The following is a 14,630-nucleotide window of genomic DNA, read 5'->3' as shown; positions in this document are numbered from 1 at the left end:
GGATGGGCGGTGGAGTAGCTTCTAGAGTGTCTGGCAGCTACTCAGTAATTTTCCATACACGACTTCTCTTTTCTGTGGTTTGTAGGCTTGTCGCCTGGGAATACCGCTCAAGTAGAGTTGCCGGTTGGTGGACAGGCTTTTAAGATGTTGACTCTTAGCTGCTTTCAGTCTCTGGAACCTATAGGGAAGGCTTTCTTCATGTTCATAGCTTGGAAAGAACAATTTGAAGTTGACCATGTGGAGCCTTTCATTTATTTAGCCCTTTCGTTTTCTTCTCCCTTGGAATCAGAGAATTGGTCGTTTCTCAATAGGATGTTGTGTGTGTGTGTTCAGTTATCTAATTTTGCTTAGACTATAAACTAGAATCTGTCCCTGAGTGCCTTACTTATTTCTCTTGTGAAGAAGGCAACTATCATTTTCTGTGTTAGTTGAGATGGAATTTGGAAATTTTTTTTAATCTAGTATTTTTAAACTTGATTAGTCACTGCTCTAAAAATATGAAAGCAGCAGCCTTTTTGCTGCTGTACCTGTTGGTGTTCTTCAGAGTGGTAAATCTGTTATAGTTTTTCCCTCTCTCCTTCTCTTCCTTTTCCCCTTATATCTTTTTTTCTTTTTAATGACTTGGGTTTTTTTGAAAACCAAGCATTCTGGAAATAAGCCTCTTTATAAAATTTGGAGATACTAAAATTTTTTTTTAAAAAAAGAAACCTGATATTCTAAAGGAGAAATGTATAGGGAATTTATTTAATTTATTTTTGGCCATACTACACAGCATGAGGAATCTTGGTTCCCAGACCAGGGATCAAACCTGGGCTTCTTGCAGTGGAAGCATGGAGTCATTTAACTACTGGACTGCCAGGGAAGCCCCCTGTGTAGTGAATTTAGACATCAAGTTTTTCCTGTCACATGATGCTTTTATATTAATATTTGATTCTGGTTTTTAAAATGAAAAACTAAGTAATCCCCAGCTCACTTTTAGGAAATGTCTATAGGTAATTTCTAGCATTCCTGCCAAATTTTTATTATTGTTCCATTCTTCTAGCACAGTGGATTTCAAATTTCAGGACTTGTTAAAAAATGGATTACTGTGCCCTGACACGTGGGTTTAGGTATGGTCACCTAGTCCGTGGCAGAGCCCCGTGATGTGGTTACTGTGGCTGCTGTCATGGTCCAGCAGCCACACGTGGAGAACCACTGCTCTAGCGTTTGCAGATCCTGTTTTGTTTCTGTAAATGAATAAGCTCTGATTCATAACTTACACAAAGCTAATGGTGCATCTGTGGTTTTAACATATTTAGTGATGATTCTCAAATATTTTAAAATCTTGATGTTTCATTATCTACTGTCAAAGAACACTTTTATCCATCAAAGTGGTTTATAGCATATGAAGTCATTAATAATAAGTTTATTACTGTAACTTTCTTAGAGCATCTCAGTATCAGAACTGGGAATCATTTCTCTCAATTAGAATTGTTGGTCAGGCAGTAAGCTGTTCAATACCAATTTGATGTGTAGTTTTGACTTTTTAAAATAGGATTTTTGAAATGACAGAGTAAATATTATTTCATTTACTTTTTGCTTTTATTATTGTTATCATCTTTGAGCTATGTTTTGATCTTTGTTAATTAGTTTGTTAGCAGTTGATAACATCTACTCTTGACTAGTAAGGCCCTGTATCTAGAAAACTTATACCTAATTGAGATAACACTTCCGTAATTGTAATTATAGATTTTAAATTTGATAGTAGATTCACTTTCTCGCTATCATGTCAGCAGTCAGCACATTAGAGCCCCAAACAGAGATTTTGGGATGAATTTTTAACATACGTAATTTTAAGAAAAAATTCATGGGAACAAGTAAAGATTTTTTTAAATTAAGAAATACTCATTTGGAATTTGCTTTAAAGCAAACTGTATGTGTGTGTGTGTGTAGTGTATAGTATATATACACATTTAGTTTTCTTTATATATGTATGTACATTTATAAATATATTTCACTTATGTATAATAAATATGTATAGTTTGTTATATATTATTTCACTTAAGTATAATAAATATATACAGTTACATAAAATTCATAGTCTTTCACAGTGTAATATTTGGAACCAGGTTATAGTTGTATACTTAACTTTAAACACCAAGTTTCAAAAGCCCATTGCTGTCCCCAAACCCTTACCCTGCATTCTCTCTAATGAATGTCAGTGTTAGTTGCTTAGTCATATCTGACTCTTTGCAACCTCAAGGTCTATAACCCACCAAGCTTCTCTGTCTGTGAATTTCTCCAGGTAAGAATACTGGAGTGGGTAGACATTCACTTCTCCAGGGGATTGTCCCAACCCAGGGATCAGACCTGGGACTCCTGCATTGCAGGCGGGTTCTTTACCCTTTGAGTTACCAGGGAAGCCCCAGTACTAACAGCTGAAGTCACAATATCACAGCAAGCAGCTTTCACCTACTTGCAAAGATTTCTCCGTTGGTCATTATTAGTTCCTGGACATCACCAAATTTATAGACATTGGGAATGGCTTATAGTTTTTAGAGAGAATGTTCCTTGAGGAAAAGGGAACAGATTTTAATTTTTTTAGGTGTAGTTCCCATGATCTGAATTTTCTTTTAGAAAGCAAAATTCTTGGGACTTCCCTGGTGGTCCGTGGTTAGGACTCTGTGCTGTCAACACAGGAGGCTCGATCCCTGGCCCAGGGAACTAGGATCCCACATGCTGTGTAGTGTGGGCCAAAATTTAAAAAAAAAAGAATTAAGAAAAAAATGAAAGCAAATCCTTGAAAAAGAATAGCCAAGAACACTAGATTTCAGACTCTGCCTTGCTCCAGGTGCCTGCCAGCTGTGGTGTATTAGGTCTAACTTGTGGCTTTCCTCAGATTATTATTTCCTCAGGTTATTATTCATAAGCTGTTTTTCTCACTTATTCTTTGTCTTCTTACAGCTCTGAGAGCTCATTTTGAAGAAGCAATGGATGAACCTTCTTCCTTGGCCAAACCTCTGGAGCTGAACCAGCACTCCCGATTCATTATTGGCTCCGTGTCTGAAGATAACTCGGAGGATGAGATTAGCAACCTGGTGAAGCTCGACCTGCTGGAGGAGAAGGAGGGCTCTCTGTCGCCAGCCTCGGTCAGCTCAGACACGCTCTCTGACTTGGGCATCTCGAGCCTCCAGGATGGTCTGGCCTTACACATGAGGTAAGTCAGAGAAGCTGAACCTTTTTCTTACTGAGCCTGTCCTATTGGTTTCACTGATCTTGTTCTAGAAAGAGCAAGGATGTTCTGAGTCAAGATTATTTCCCCTTTATCTACATCACCGGACTTAAAGTTTTGATGAGTAAGTGGGAGATGATCTATTTTGCCTGGGGTGCAAGTTTTCAAAAGCATCTTTTCCCAAATGTTTCCTCTCACTGTTCTCTTGTTCTTCTTATGGGGGGTCTTCTAGCGAGACTCAGTAAGTGAGGCTGAGGAATTTCAGTCTCTATTACTTTGACTAATATTGTTATAACTGTCCAGTGACTGATAGGGCGTTTGCAGGGATGGTAGTAATCTGGTAGTAATCTTTCTCTGAACTGCTTGATCATGTCAGGAAGTTATATTCTTTTTTTTTTTTAAATTTATGGTGGCTGTACAGAGCACAGGCTCTGGAGCACAAGCACAGTAGTTGTGGTGCACAGGCTTACTTTTCCTTTGGCATGTGGCATCTTTGTTCCCTGACCAGGGATCGAACCTGTGTCCTCTGCATTGCAAGGTGGATTCTTAATAACCACTGGATCACCAGTGAAGTCCCAAGGCCAGTCTTTATTGAGGAACAAGGGGTTGTTGTAGAGCTCTCCTTTTCCTCTAGAAACGCAGTTCTCTGGGTATAATTGAGAATGTCCATAAATAACTCCAGAAAGAATGAAAGGATGGAACCAAAGCAAAAACAATACCCAGCTGTGGATGTGACTGGTGATAGAAGCAAGGTCCGATGCTGTAAAGAGCAATATTTCATAGGAACCTGGAATGTCAGGTCCATGAATCAAGGCAAAGTGGAAGTGGTCAAACAAGAGATGGCAAGAGTGAATGTCAACATTCTAGGAATCAGCGAACTGAAATGGACTGGAATGGGTGAATTTAACTCAAATGACCATTATATCTACTACTGCGGGCAGGAATCCCTCAGAAGAAATGGAGTGGCCATCATGGTCAACAAAAGAGTCCGAAATGCAGTACTTGGATGCAATCTCAAAAACGACAGAATGATCTCTGTTCGTTTCCAAGGCAAACCATTCAATATCACAGTAATTCAAGTCTATGCCCCAACCAGTAATGCTGAAGAAGCTGAAGTTGAACGGTTCTATGAAGACCTACAGGACCTTTTAGAACTAACACCCAAAAAAGATGTCCTTTTCATTATAGGGGACTGGAATGCAAAAGTAGGAAGTCAAGAAACACCTGGAGTAACAGGCAAATTTGGCCTTGGAATACGGAATGAAGCAGGGCAAAGACTAATAGAGTTTTGCCAAGAAAATGCACTGGTCATAACAAACATCCTCTTCCAACAACACAAGAGAAGACTCTATACATGGACATCACCAGATGGTCAACACCAAAATCAGATTGATTATATTTTTTGCAGCCAAAGATGGAGAAGCTCTATACAGTCAGCAAAAACAAGACCAGGAGCTGACTGTGGCTCAGACCATGAACTCCTTATTGCCAAATTCAGACTTAAATTGAAGAAAGTAGGGAAAACCACTAGACCATTCAGGTATGACCTAAATCAAATCCCTTATGATTATACAGTGGAAGTGAGATAGATTTAAGGGCCTAGATCTGATAGAGTGCCTGATGAACTGTGGAATGAGGTTCGTGACATTGTACAGGAGACAGGGATCAAGACCATCCCCATAGAAAAGAAATGCAAAAAAGCCAAATGGCTGTCTGGGGAGGCCTTACAAATAGCTGTGAAAAGAAGAGGAGCGAAAAGCAAAAGAGAAAAGGAAAGATATAAACATCTGAATGCAGAGTTCCAAAGAATAGCAAGAAGATATGAGAAAGCCTTCCTCAGCGATCAATGCAAAGAAATAGAGGAAAACAACAGAATGGGAAAGACTAGGGATCTCTTCAAGAAAATCAGAGATACCAAAGGAATATTTCATGCAAAGATGAGCTCGATAAAGGACAGAAATGGTATGGACCTAATAGAAGCAGAAGATATTAAGAAGAGATGGCAAGAATACACAGAAGAACTGTACACAAAAGATCTTCATGACCCAGATAATCACAATGGTGTGATCACTGACCTAGAGCCAGACATCCTGGAATGTGAAGTCAAGTGGGCCTTAGAAAGCATCACTACGAACAAAGCTAGTGGAGGTGATGGAATTCCAGTTGAGCTATTCCAAATCCTGAAAGATGATGCTGTGAAAGTGCTGTACTCAATATGCCAGCAAATTTGGAAAACTCAGCAGTGGCCACAGGACTGGAAAAGGTCAGTTTTCATTCCAATCCCAAAGAAAAGCAATGCCAAAGAATGCTCAAACTACCGCACAATTGCACTCATCTCATACTCTAGTAAAGTAATGCTCAAAATTCTCCAGCCAGGCTTCAGCAATATGTGAACCATGAACTTCCGGATGTTCAAGCTGGTTTTAGAAAAGGCGGAGGAACCAGAGATCAAATTGCCAACATCCGCTGGATCATAGAAAAAGCAAGAGAGTTCCAGAAAAACATCTATTTCTGCTTTATAGACTATGCCAAAGCCTTTGACGGTGTGGATCACAATAAACTGTGGAAAATTCTGAAAGAGAAGGGAATACCAGACCACCTGATCTGCCTCTTGAGAAATTCGTATGCAGATCAGGAAGCAACAGTTAGAACTGGACATGGAACAACAGACTGGTTCCAAATAGGAAAAGGAGTTCGTCAAGGCTGTATATTGTCACCCTGCTTATTTAACTTATATGCAGAGTACATCCTGAGAAACACTGGACTGGAAGAAACACAAGCTGAAATCAAGATTGCCGGGAGAAATATCAATAACCTCAGATATGCAGATGACACCACCCTTATGGCAGAAAGTGAAGAGGAACTAAAGAGCCTCTTGATGAAAGTGAAAGTGGAGAGTGAAAAATTTGGCTTAAAGCTCAACATTCAGAAAACGAATATCATGGCATCCGGTCCCACCACTTCATGAGAAATAGATGGGGGAAACAGTGGAAACAGTGTCAGATTTTATTTTTCTGGGCTCCAAAATCACTACAGATGGTGACTGCAGCCATAAAATTAAAAGACGCTTACTCGTTGGAAGGAAAGTTATGAACAACCTAGATAGCATATTAAAAAGCAAAGACATTACTTTGCCAACAAAGGTTCGTCTAGTCAAGGCTATTGTTTTTCCAGTGGTCATGTATGGATGTGAGAGTTGGACTGTGAAGAAGGCTGAGCGCCGAAGAATTGATGCTTTTGAACTATGGTGTTGGAGAAGACTCTTGAGAGTCCTTTGGACTGCAAGGAGATCCAACCAGTCCATTCTGAAGGAGATCAGCCCTGGGATTTCTTTGGAAGGAATGATGCTAAAGCTGAAACTCCAGTACTTTGGCCACCTCATGCGAAGAGTTGACTCATTGGAAAAGACTGATGCTGCGAGGGATTGGGGGCAGGAGGAGAAGGGTTGGACAGAGGATGAGATGGCTGGATAGCATCACTGACTCGATGGACGTGAGTCTGAGTGAACTCCGGGAGTTGGTGATGGACAGGGAGGCCTGGCGTGCTGCGATTCATGGGGTCGCAAAGAGTCGGACATGACTGAGCGACTGATCTGATCTGATATTATTATTTATTGATGTTTGCTTGTACAACCAACATGTGAACTTGTGCTCGTTTGCTTTGTATTTCTTGGATTACAGGGTCTGAGTTAGTGGTTCTTGGTTTTCACTGTACATAAGAATCTCTTGGGGAATCTTGAGAAATGAGCCCCATCCCCAGAGATTCTGATTCACTTGATACTGGCTTGGCTTAGAGTTGGGGCATTTTTTTTTAAGTTATTTAAGTGATTATAACATGCATCCAGGGTTGAGATTATTGGTAAGCTTAGACAAACATAAATTAGGGTGACTGTTGCTGCTGTTACTATCTTGGTGCTTCCATTATTAATGGCTTGTAAAAGAATTCAGCTCCTTTTTATACACTTAAGAATCAGAATCTGTAGTAAAATCGTATGCTGGATCTGGCTGAATGTGACTGTCCTGTCTTATGGTTATTCCTGGGGATTTGGGGTCCTTGCTTCTGAAAGAGGAAGTAGTGAGTACCAGTGGTCACCCATGTTTGGCTACATGGAGGTCCAAAGAAAAGAGTTAAGAAAGTTAATTATGTTTTACTTCACAGATTCCCCAAACTTCAGTGAACCAGAGAGAGAATTTAGACTAATGCCTTTTGTTTAAATAGATGATAAAACTGAGGACTGAAGAGGGAAAAGAACTTGCCTAAAGATGAATAGCTAGAAACTGGAATTAAAAGTTAGATGCCCTGATTCCATATCAATAACTTGTCTCCTCAAGTGTTCTAATTATATAGTTCCCACAAAGCTGGTTTTTGGGAGCTAGTGAATAAAATATTATATCTAATCTCTGGGTTAAAAAAAGAGGAATGGAAGTCAGCATTTAGTGGCAGGGAAGAGAGGTCAGGTCTTTATGTAAGCAGTTTTTCTTACTTAATTTTCACTTAATGATTGGCCTGAAGGCTAATACTGGTGGATAGCATCTTCCTCCCCGAGGTCATTTGTAGATGTGTAGAGGTTGTGACTTATGGGTTACTTGCATTTGGAAGACAGAACCAAAGATTCTAAACCTTCTGCCGTGTACTGGATAATCACACACAACACACTGAGGATGGTTCTCATAATGTCATATTGCTCCTGTTGAGAAACACCGGGAGAAATCTAGATCTTAAAAGACCCACAGCATCTTGAGAAATTTGTCCAGTTTGAGGCCAAGGGAAGCAGAATATCCATTTATTGGGTTAGGAAATTGTGAGTTTGGCAATGGTGAGATAAATACCGTTTTAAGATATTCAGCTGATGATATTACAAGGCAGTTTATGGTTCCCAAATCATTCCCAAAGTTGATGATTCTTATTGCAAAGACTGTGTAGTCAATGATATGAGTGCCTGATAATTTCTTTGCATGCCCTGCCATTGCAAAACTCATGCCTGTAGCTCGTGGAGGAACCATGAATTGAAGTGTGATCAGCAGCCTGGGAAGGAGACAGTGCCAGTTCCTACTTGCTTCTGAAACAGCTAATGTTCCAAATAGAGCACAGGTTCTCCGTTGATTCATTTAAGTCACTTGGGGTAACTTAAGTTCATCCAGATTCACTTTATTATTAGAAAGACTCTGTTCTGACACCTGCCACCAATTAAGTTCATGATCGCAGGTAATTCGTGTTACCTCTTTGGACTCATATTCCTAAGCTGTGAAAATGATGACATTGATTCAGATACTCCTTTTCATCCTTTGAACCCAAAATTAAATAGAGACTGGCTGAGTTTAGGATTAGCTCCCAGAATGAATAGTCTAATCCGTACATTCTCAGAAAACACTCACTGGCGGTCATCTAAAGCCCAGTGAAATACCTGCCATAGTATAGAATGAGAGTGGGCCCCTCTTTCAAGTTAGGGCTTGATTTTAGGTGCTCAGTGAGAAGGCTGGTGGGTGTGATGAATGGGTAGTCAGGAAAAGGAAATAGACTTTCCCAGAGTTGGAGATGATTTGCATCACATATGCTCTAGTGAAAGACTGGATAAATTCCTCTCTAAGCAGACATTTGAAAATAATACCCTTCAAAAGTAATTATAGCTTGCTGGGTCTATACAGACCTCATGGTAGATAACTGTGCTTTGGCTTTTTCTTTTTAGAGAAGGTGAGCTAGGCTATGTGACCTGTATATCAGCTAGGCTGCTCTATTTCTGAACCTCAGTAGTAGAATTGGACATTTGAGGAGAAAGACCATTAACGAGTGAACATAGGCATCTCAATTTTGATACCTAATGTATGGTTTGGTGGCATTTAACAGAGGCTTCTGGTTGTATAGATACTGACATTTTCTCTGCTCCTTGTGAAATGTTACTTGAGGTCACACTGTTCTGCCTACTTACAATGCTGTGCAAATCCAGATTACCCCACCTATCACACTCTGAACCAAACAAAGATTGTAGTCAGTTTTGTCAACTAATATACTGGTTGAAGTCCAGTTGGAAGAAGATAAGCCCCACAGTTGCATCTTTTACCTCTTAAGGTACTGTGATTTCTTTCCTTTTTTTTTTTTCTAAAAGAATATTTCTTCATTTATTGTTTATTTGTGCCAGATCCTGTTTGTAGACTGCAGGATCTTTCAGTTGCAGTGCGTGGGATCTCTAGTTGTTGCATGTGGAATCTATTTCTCTGACCCAAGGATAGAACTAGGGCCCCCAACATTGGAAGAGCAGAGTCTTAGCCACTGGGCCACCAGGGAAGTGCCAGTATTGTGATTTCTTTAAACCTTTTTTATCCTATAATTCATGTGTTTGAAACGCCATCTTAATTGTCTCTTAAACTTCTTAAAATGTTTATTCCAAATGTCAAATGGCCAACATTTTATCTATATGAATCAAACCTAATATGTGTTGTTGCCGGGGTTTAAGACAGTAGTTGGTGCTATGGAAGAAGGGGAGAGTCATTAAATTCACTCAGGAAGGGCTCCTTGAAGGTGAGTTATATTCTTTATCACCTTTATGGTCTAGAAAGAAAAGAACTTTACCAGTATCTTAAGAAAATTTAGAACTCCATGTGACATTGCCTATAACATGTTTGACTCTTCAGAAGCATTAAACTAGAGAGTTTTGAAGCTTTTTTTTTTATTTTAACGTATTTATTTTTGGCTCCATAGGGTCTCAGTTGTGGCACACAGCTTAGTTGGCCAGTGGCCTGTGGATCTTACTTAGTTCCCCTACCAGGGATCAAACCTGCATCATCACGTGCTTGACTATTACATGTCAAACTCTCTGACATTCTTTATGTGGAGTGTCACACTTAATCTCCATGAGCCAAATAATGTTACTTTTATTACCCACCATTTAGGGTGGGGAATTGAGACACAGGTTAAGTAACATGCCGGAGGTCACACAGCACACTGTGTATGGAATTCAGTCAGAGCTCATACCGTCAGCCACTAGACCTGACTCAAACCTTGGGTGTAATAGATATGTTGGTGTTCTCTTTGAGCAGTTTTCCTCTGATTAAATCTCAGCCTTATGTAAAAGAGACAGAACTTGGAAATATATACACATATATATATATTTGATATTTATTTATTTATGGCTCACTGGATCTTCGTTTCTGTGCCCAGGCTTTCTCTAGTTGCGGCGAGCAGGGGCTCCTCTTTGCTGTGCTGCACCGACTTCTCATTATAGTGACTTCTGTTGCAGAGCACGTGCTCTAGAGTGCTGACTCAGTAGTTATAGCACACGGGCTTAGTTGCTCCATGACACATGGGATCTTAGTTCCCAGACCAGGGATTGAACACCTGTCCCCTGCCTTGCAAGGCAGATTCTTAACCCCTGGACAGCCAGGGAAGTCCTAGAAAAAACTATTTTTAAAGAATGCTTTATCAAAGAAGCAATAAGAAAAATTAAAAACAAAATACAAGAAACCAAAAATAAAGCCTTGTTTATCCATCACCCAGAGATAACTCCTGCTCATACCCTGTTGTATAGTCTTCTGAATCCTTATCTGTGTACATAGGCATATTGCATTTCTCACTGCTGTTTTTGTCAGAAGTTTCCATTTTTTTGTATTTCAATATATTTTCATCTCATCTAATATGTATGTCATATTAAAGTTTCTTCAGTTGACTCCAAAATCCTGGTTCATCCAAACCGGTACCCAGTCTAGGACCATGCATGTGTGTGTGTGTGCATGCACTAAGTCACTTCAGTTGTGTCTGACTTTTCTGTGACCCTATGGACTGTAGCCCGCCAGGCTCCTCTGTCCATGGATTCTTCAGGCAAGAATGTTAGAGTGGGTTGCCGTGCCCTCCTCCGGGAGGGGGTCTTCTTGACCCAGCCTCTGCATTGATAGACGGGTTCTTTACCACTAGCACTACTTGGGAAGCCCTGTGACCCTACATTGTATATTGTATTCCTTCAATTTCTTAGTCTATCTTGTTACCCTCTCTTTTTTTGGAGACAGTGATTAGTGACTTGTTGAAAAAGAAGGTAGCAAATTATCAGAATACATTATAACATTAGGATCTCTTAGGTGCTTCAGAAGGCTTTCTTTTCCCACATGCCCCTTAATTGGTGGTCTTCTGCAAGGCTTTCTGGCTTCAGCCCTCTTCTTTTTTTTTTCAGTAACTTTTTATTTTATATTGAAGTATAGCCGTTTAACAATGTGATAGTTTCGGGTGAACAACAAAGGGACTCAGCCATAATATACATGAACCCTCCCTCCCCTAAATTCCCCTTCCTTCCAGGCTTCCACGTAGCATTGAGCAGAGTCCCCTGTGCCCTACCAATAGCAGGTCCTTGTTGGTTATCCATTTTAAACATCGCAGTGTGTACATGTTGGTCCCAAACTCCCTAAATAGCCCTGCCCTCCATTTTTCCCCCATGCCTGCCGTAAACCCCTGTTCTTCTTATACCACATCCTCTCCCTGCTAAGTCACTTCAGTCGTGTCCAACTCTGTGTGGCTCCAGAGACGGCAGCCCACCAGGCTCCCCTGTCCCTGGGATTCTCCAGGCAAGAACACTGGAGTGGGTTACCATTGCCTTCTCCAATGCATGAAAGTGAAAAGTGAAAGCGAAGTCGCTCAGTCATGTCTGACTCCCAGTGACCGCATGGACTGCAGCCTACCAGGTTCCTCCGTCCATGGGACTTGCCAGGCAAGAGTACTGGAGTGGGGTGCCATTGCCTTCTCTGATCCTCTCCCTAGGTCTGTCTTAATTAATGGCATAGCCACTTCCCTGGTCTTCCAAGTATCCCTCACTCCTAATTACATATTCTTTTTCATACTATCCCCTAATAATTTTTTTTAATTTATGTATTGTTTAATGAAGGATAATTGCTTTACAGAATTTTGTTGTTTTCCGTCAAACAGCCCCTAATAATTCTTGAATCCATCCCCTTCTTTCCATTGTTGCTGCCATCGCTCTTGTTCTTATTTCTTATGGCAGTAGTATTTTAGCTTTTCTTCAGTCTCTTTCCCCCTTCAGTGGAAGTGCCACACGGGCATTGCGGTGTTTCTGATGTAAACTGATCATCTCACAGCACTATTCACTGGGTCCCTGTTACATATGAGTCTCTAACCACACATTGTGCCGGGGTTCTAATGTTATTTGTAATACGACAGCTATAATCATTATTATGGTGGGCTTAATGAGATCTGTTATGTCTCAGAGATGTTTGAACTAGGTTTTGAAGGATGAACATAAAACAGACAAGCTAACAGGTAGGTTTGTGTGTAGGAGGAAGGGTAGAGATAGTGGGGTTGACAACGTGTGTAAAGGTACCAGATTGTGAAAACATCTAGCATGTTCAGGCAGTGATAAGACATTGAGTAGTATAAGGGGGACAGGGTGGTTAGTACAATGGAAGAAGAGGTTAGTAAGATAGAGGTCAGATCATTAAGGATCGTGTATGTCACACTAAGACGTGTAAAATGGAACACAGTATTGAGGTTTGGCTGTGTAATAGAATCACCTGCAGAGCTTTAAAGAAATAGGAATTCCTGAGTCCTGTCCCAGACTAATTAAGTTACAGTCTCTGGTCTTCTGCTACTCTCCGGGTGAGTCTGATCTGAAACCTGAACTGAGAACTGCTTTCTCAGAGTTTAGAGCACTGCCGGGGGTATAGTATATGCTTAATAAATGTTTGTTGCATTGAAATTAAAGTTGTGCAAGTAGATTAGATCATTATGAGGAAGAGGAGATAGGTAGAAGGGAAATGTATCTTAAGGAACTGTCTACTTTTTGATGAGAGGAGGAGGAAAAAGGGGACAAGGAAATGATTAGTGAGGTAGAAGGAGAACCACGGGGAAGGTAATTCAAAGGTAGAAGACATAGCATGAAGTGGTGGATGGTGATGGAAGCTGGAGAGAAAGCACCAGGGAGTGAGTTGGAGAGCTTGAGATGAACAGCTTTAGTAGATGGCAAGAGATTAAGCAGTAACAAATGGTGAAAGAGCAGGAATTTCAACAGGGCAACTCTTATGAAGTTGATGGCAAGGAAGAAAAGACAGTAGTTACTCAAGGGCGTCATAGGATCTGCTCGCCTGCCTGCTCTCCCACTGGTGTCCTCCCACTTCCCTTCCCACTACTCTCCCCTCTCCCTCTCTTTCCTTCTCCTGCTCCAACCCTCTCTCCAGTTTTCTTGTTGTAATGCTCTTCCCCTGACAGTTGAAATTCCTTTCATACTTGGAGACTTGAAGTTTTAAGGTTCTTCTCAAATGCTGCCTGGGCTGTGAAATTCTTCTTGTTCTTTCTCCTATTTTGATATTCTCTTATGGTCATTTGGCCTTCCAGTTTCTATACATGTCAGTTAAGTTGAGTTTTTCAATTGCATTATTCTTCTGTATTCTTGATGTTTTTTTGGCTAATTGTTCTCTGTTGCTGAAAGAAGAATATTAATTAATCTCACTGCCAGAAACCTATAAATCAGTAAGAAAAAGATGTTTCAATGTCTTTTGAAGACATTTCAACCCAATAGAAATATAGGGAAAAGACTTGAACTTCAGAAAATAAGTTTGCCGGCCGGCAAATAAGCTTATGAAAAGGTGTTTAATATTATCGGTTATCTGGGATTTGCAAATTAGAAATCACAGTGAATTAACTGCCATCCCAAAAGGCCCAAATTAAAAGACTGACAATGTCAAGTGTTAGCAAGGGTGTGAGATATGTGTATGTATGTGAAAGTCTCATACATAGCTGATGGAGATAAAAGTTGGCACAACCACTTTGGGGTAGTAAACACACATATACTCTATCAATAAGCAAAGCCATTCCTGGCTGTTTGTCCAAAAGAAATGAATGCATTTGTCCACCAGAAACCAAGTCCAAGTATAATCAAAATTCATAAATAACACGAATGTCCATCAATTGAATAAATAAATAAATCATGCAATAGTCACTCAATGTACTGTTACACACAGTGAAACCAAAGTACTGCTATGCCACATCGTGGATGAATTTCATGAACATAATATTGATCAAATCCATACAGTAGGACAGTATACATATGAAGTTCAGAAGGAGGCAAAATTGATTGATGGTGATAGAGTTCAGAATAGTGTTTACACTGGGGAAGATGTTGACTGGGAAGAAAGCACACTGGATCCTTCTGAGGCTCTGGAAATGATCTATACCCTGATGGAGTGGTTGGTTATGTGTGTATACGTATGTAAAATTAACTAAATGTATTATTAAGACTTTTGCACTTTATTCTATGACGTTACATTTCAAAAGTAAATAAAACAAGCAGGACTTCCAGCTGTAACCAAATGAGGAGATGAACAAATCCTTAACACCAAAAAGCAGCGATCAGATCAGATCAGATCAGTTGCTCAGTTGTGTCCGACTCTTTGCGACCCCATGAATCGCAGCACGCCAGGCCTCCCTG

The 14,630-nt window shown here is 40.3% G+C and overlaps 1 protein-coding gene across 6 annotated transcripts in view; it reads left to right on the top strand.

Annotated features, from left to right (window-relative positions):
• ACACA (acetyl-CoA carboxylase alpha) overlaps positions 1–14,630 on the top strand; it is a 286,531-nt gene that overhangs the window by 70,429 nt on the left and 201,472 nt on the right. For all 6 annotated transcript variants that reach the window (XM_070772628.1, XM_070772626.1, XM_070772625.1 and 3 more), the window contains one exon: positions 2,944–3,196. In XM_070772628.1, coding sequence (XP_070628729.1) covers positions 2,970–3,196 — 227 coding nt within the window. In that variant the 5' untranslated portion in view covers positions 2,944–2,969. The remainder of the gene's footprint in view (positions 1–2,943; positions 3,197–14,630) is intronic.

This window comes from Bos indicus, chromosome 19 (genome assembly GCF_029378745.1).
Source record: "Bos indicus isolate NIAB-ARS_2022 breed Sahiwal x Tharparkar chromosome 19, NIAB-ARS_B.indTharparkar_mat_pri_1.0, whole genome shotgun sequence".
Lineage (NCBI taxonomy): Eukaryota > Metazoa > Chordata > Mammalia > Artiodactyla > Bovidae > Bos > Bos indicus.
This window is presented reverse-complemented; position numbering and strand designations above follow the sequence as displayed.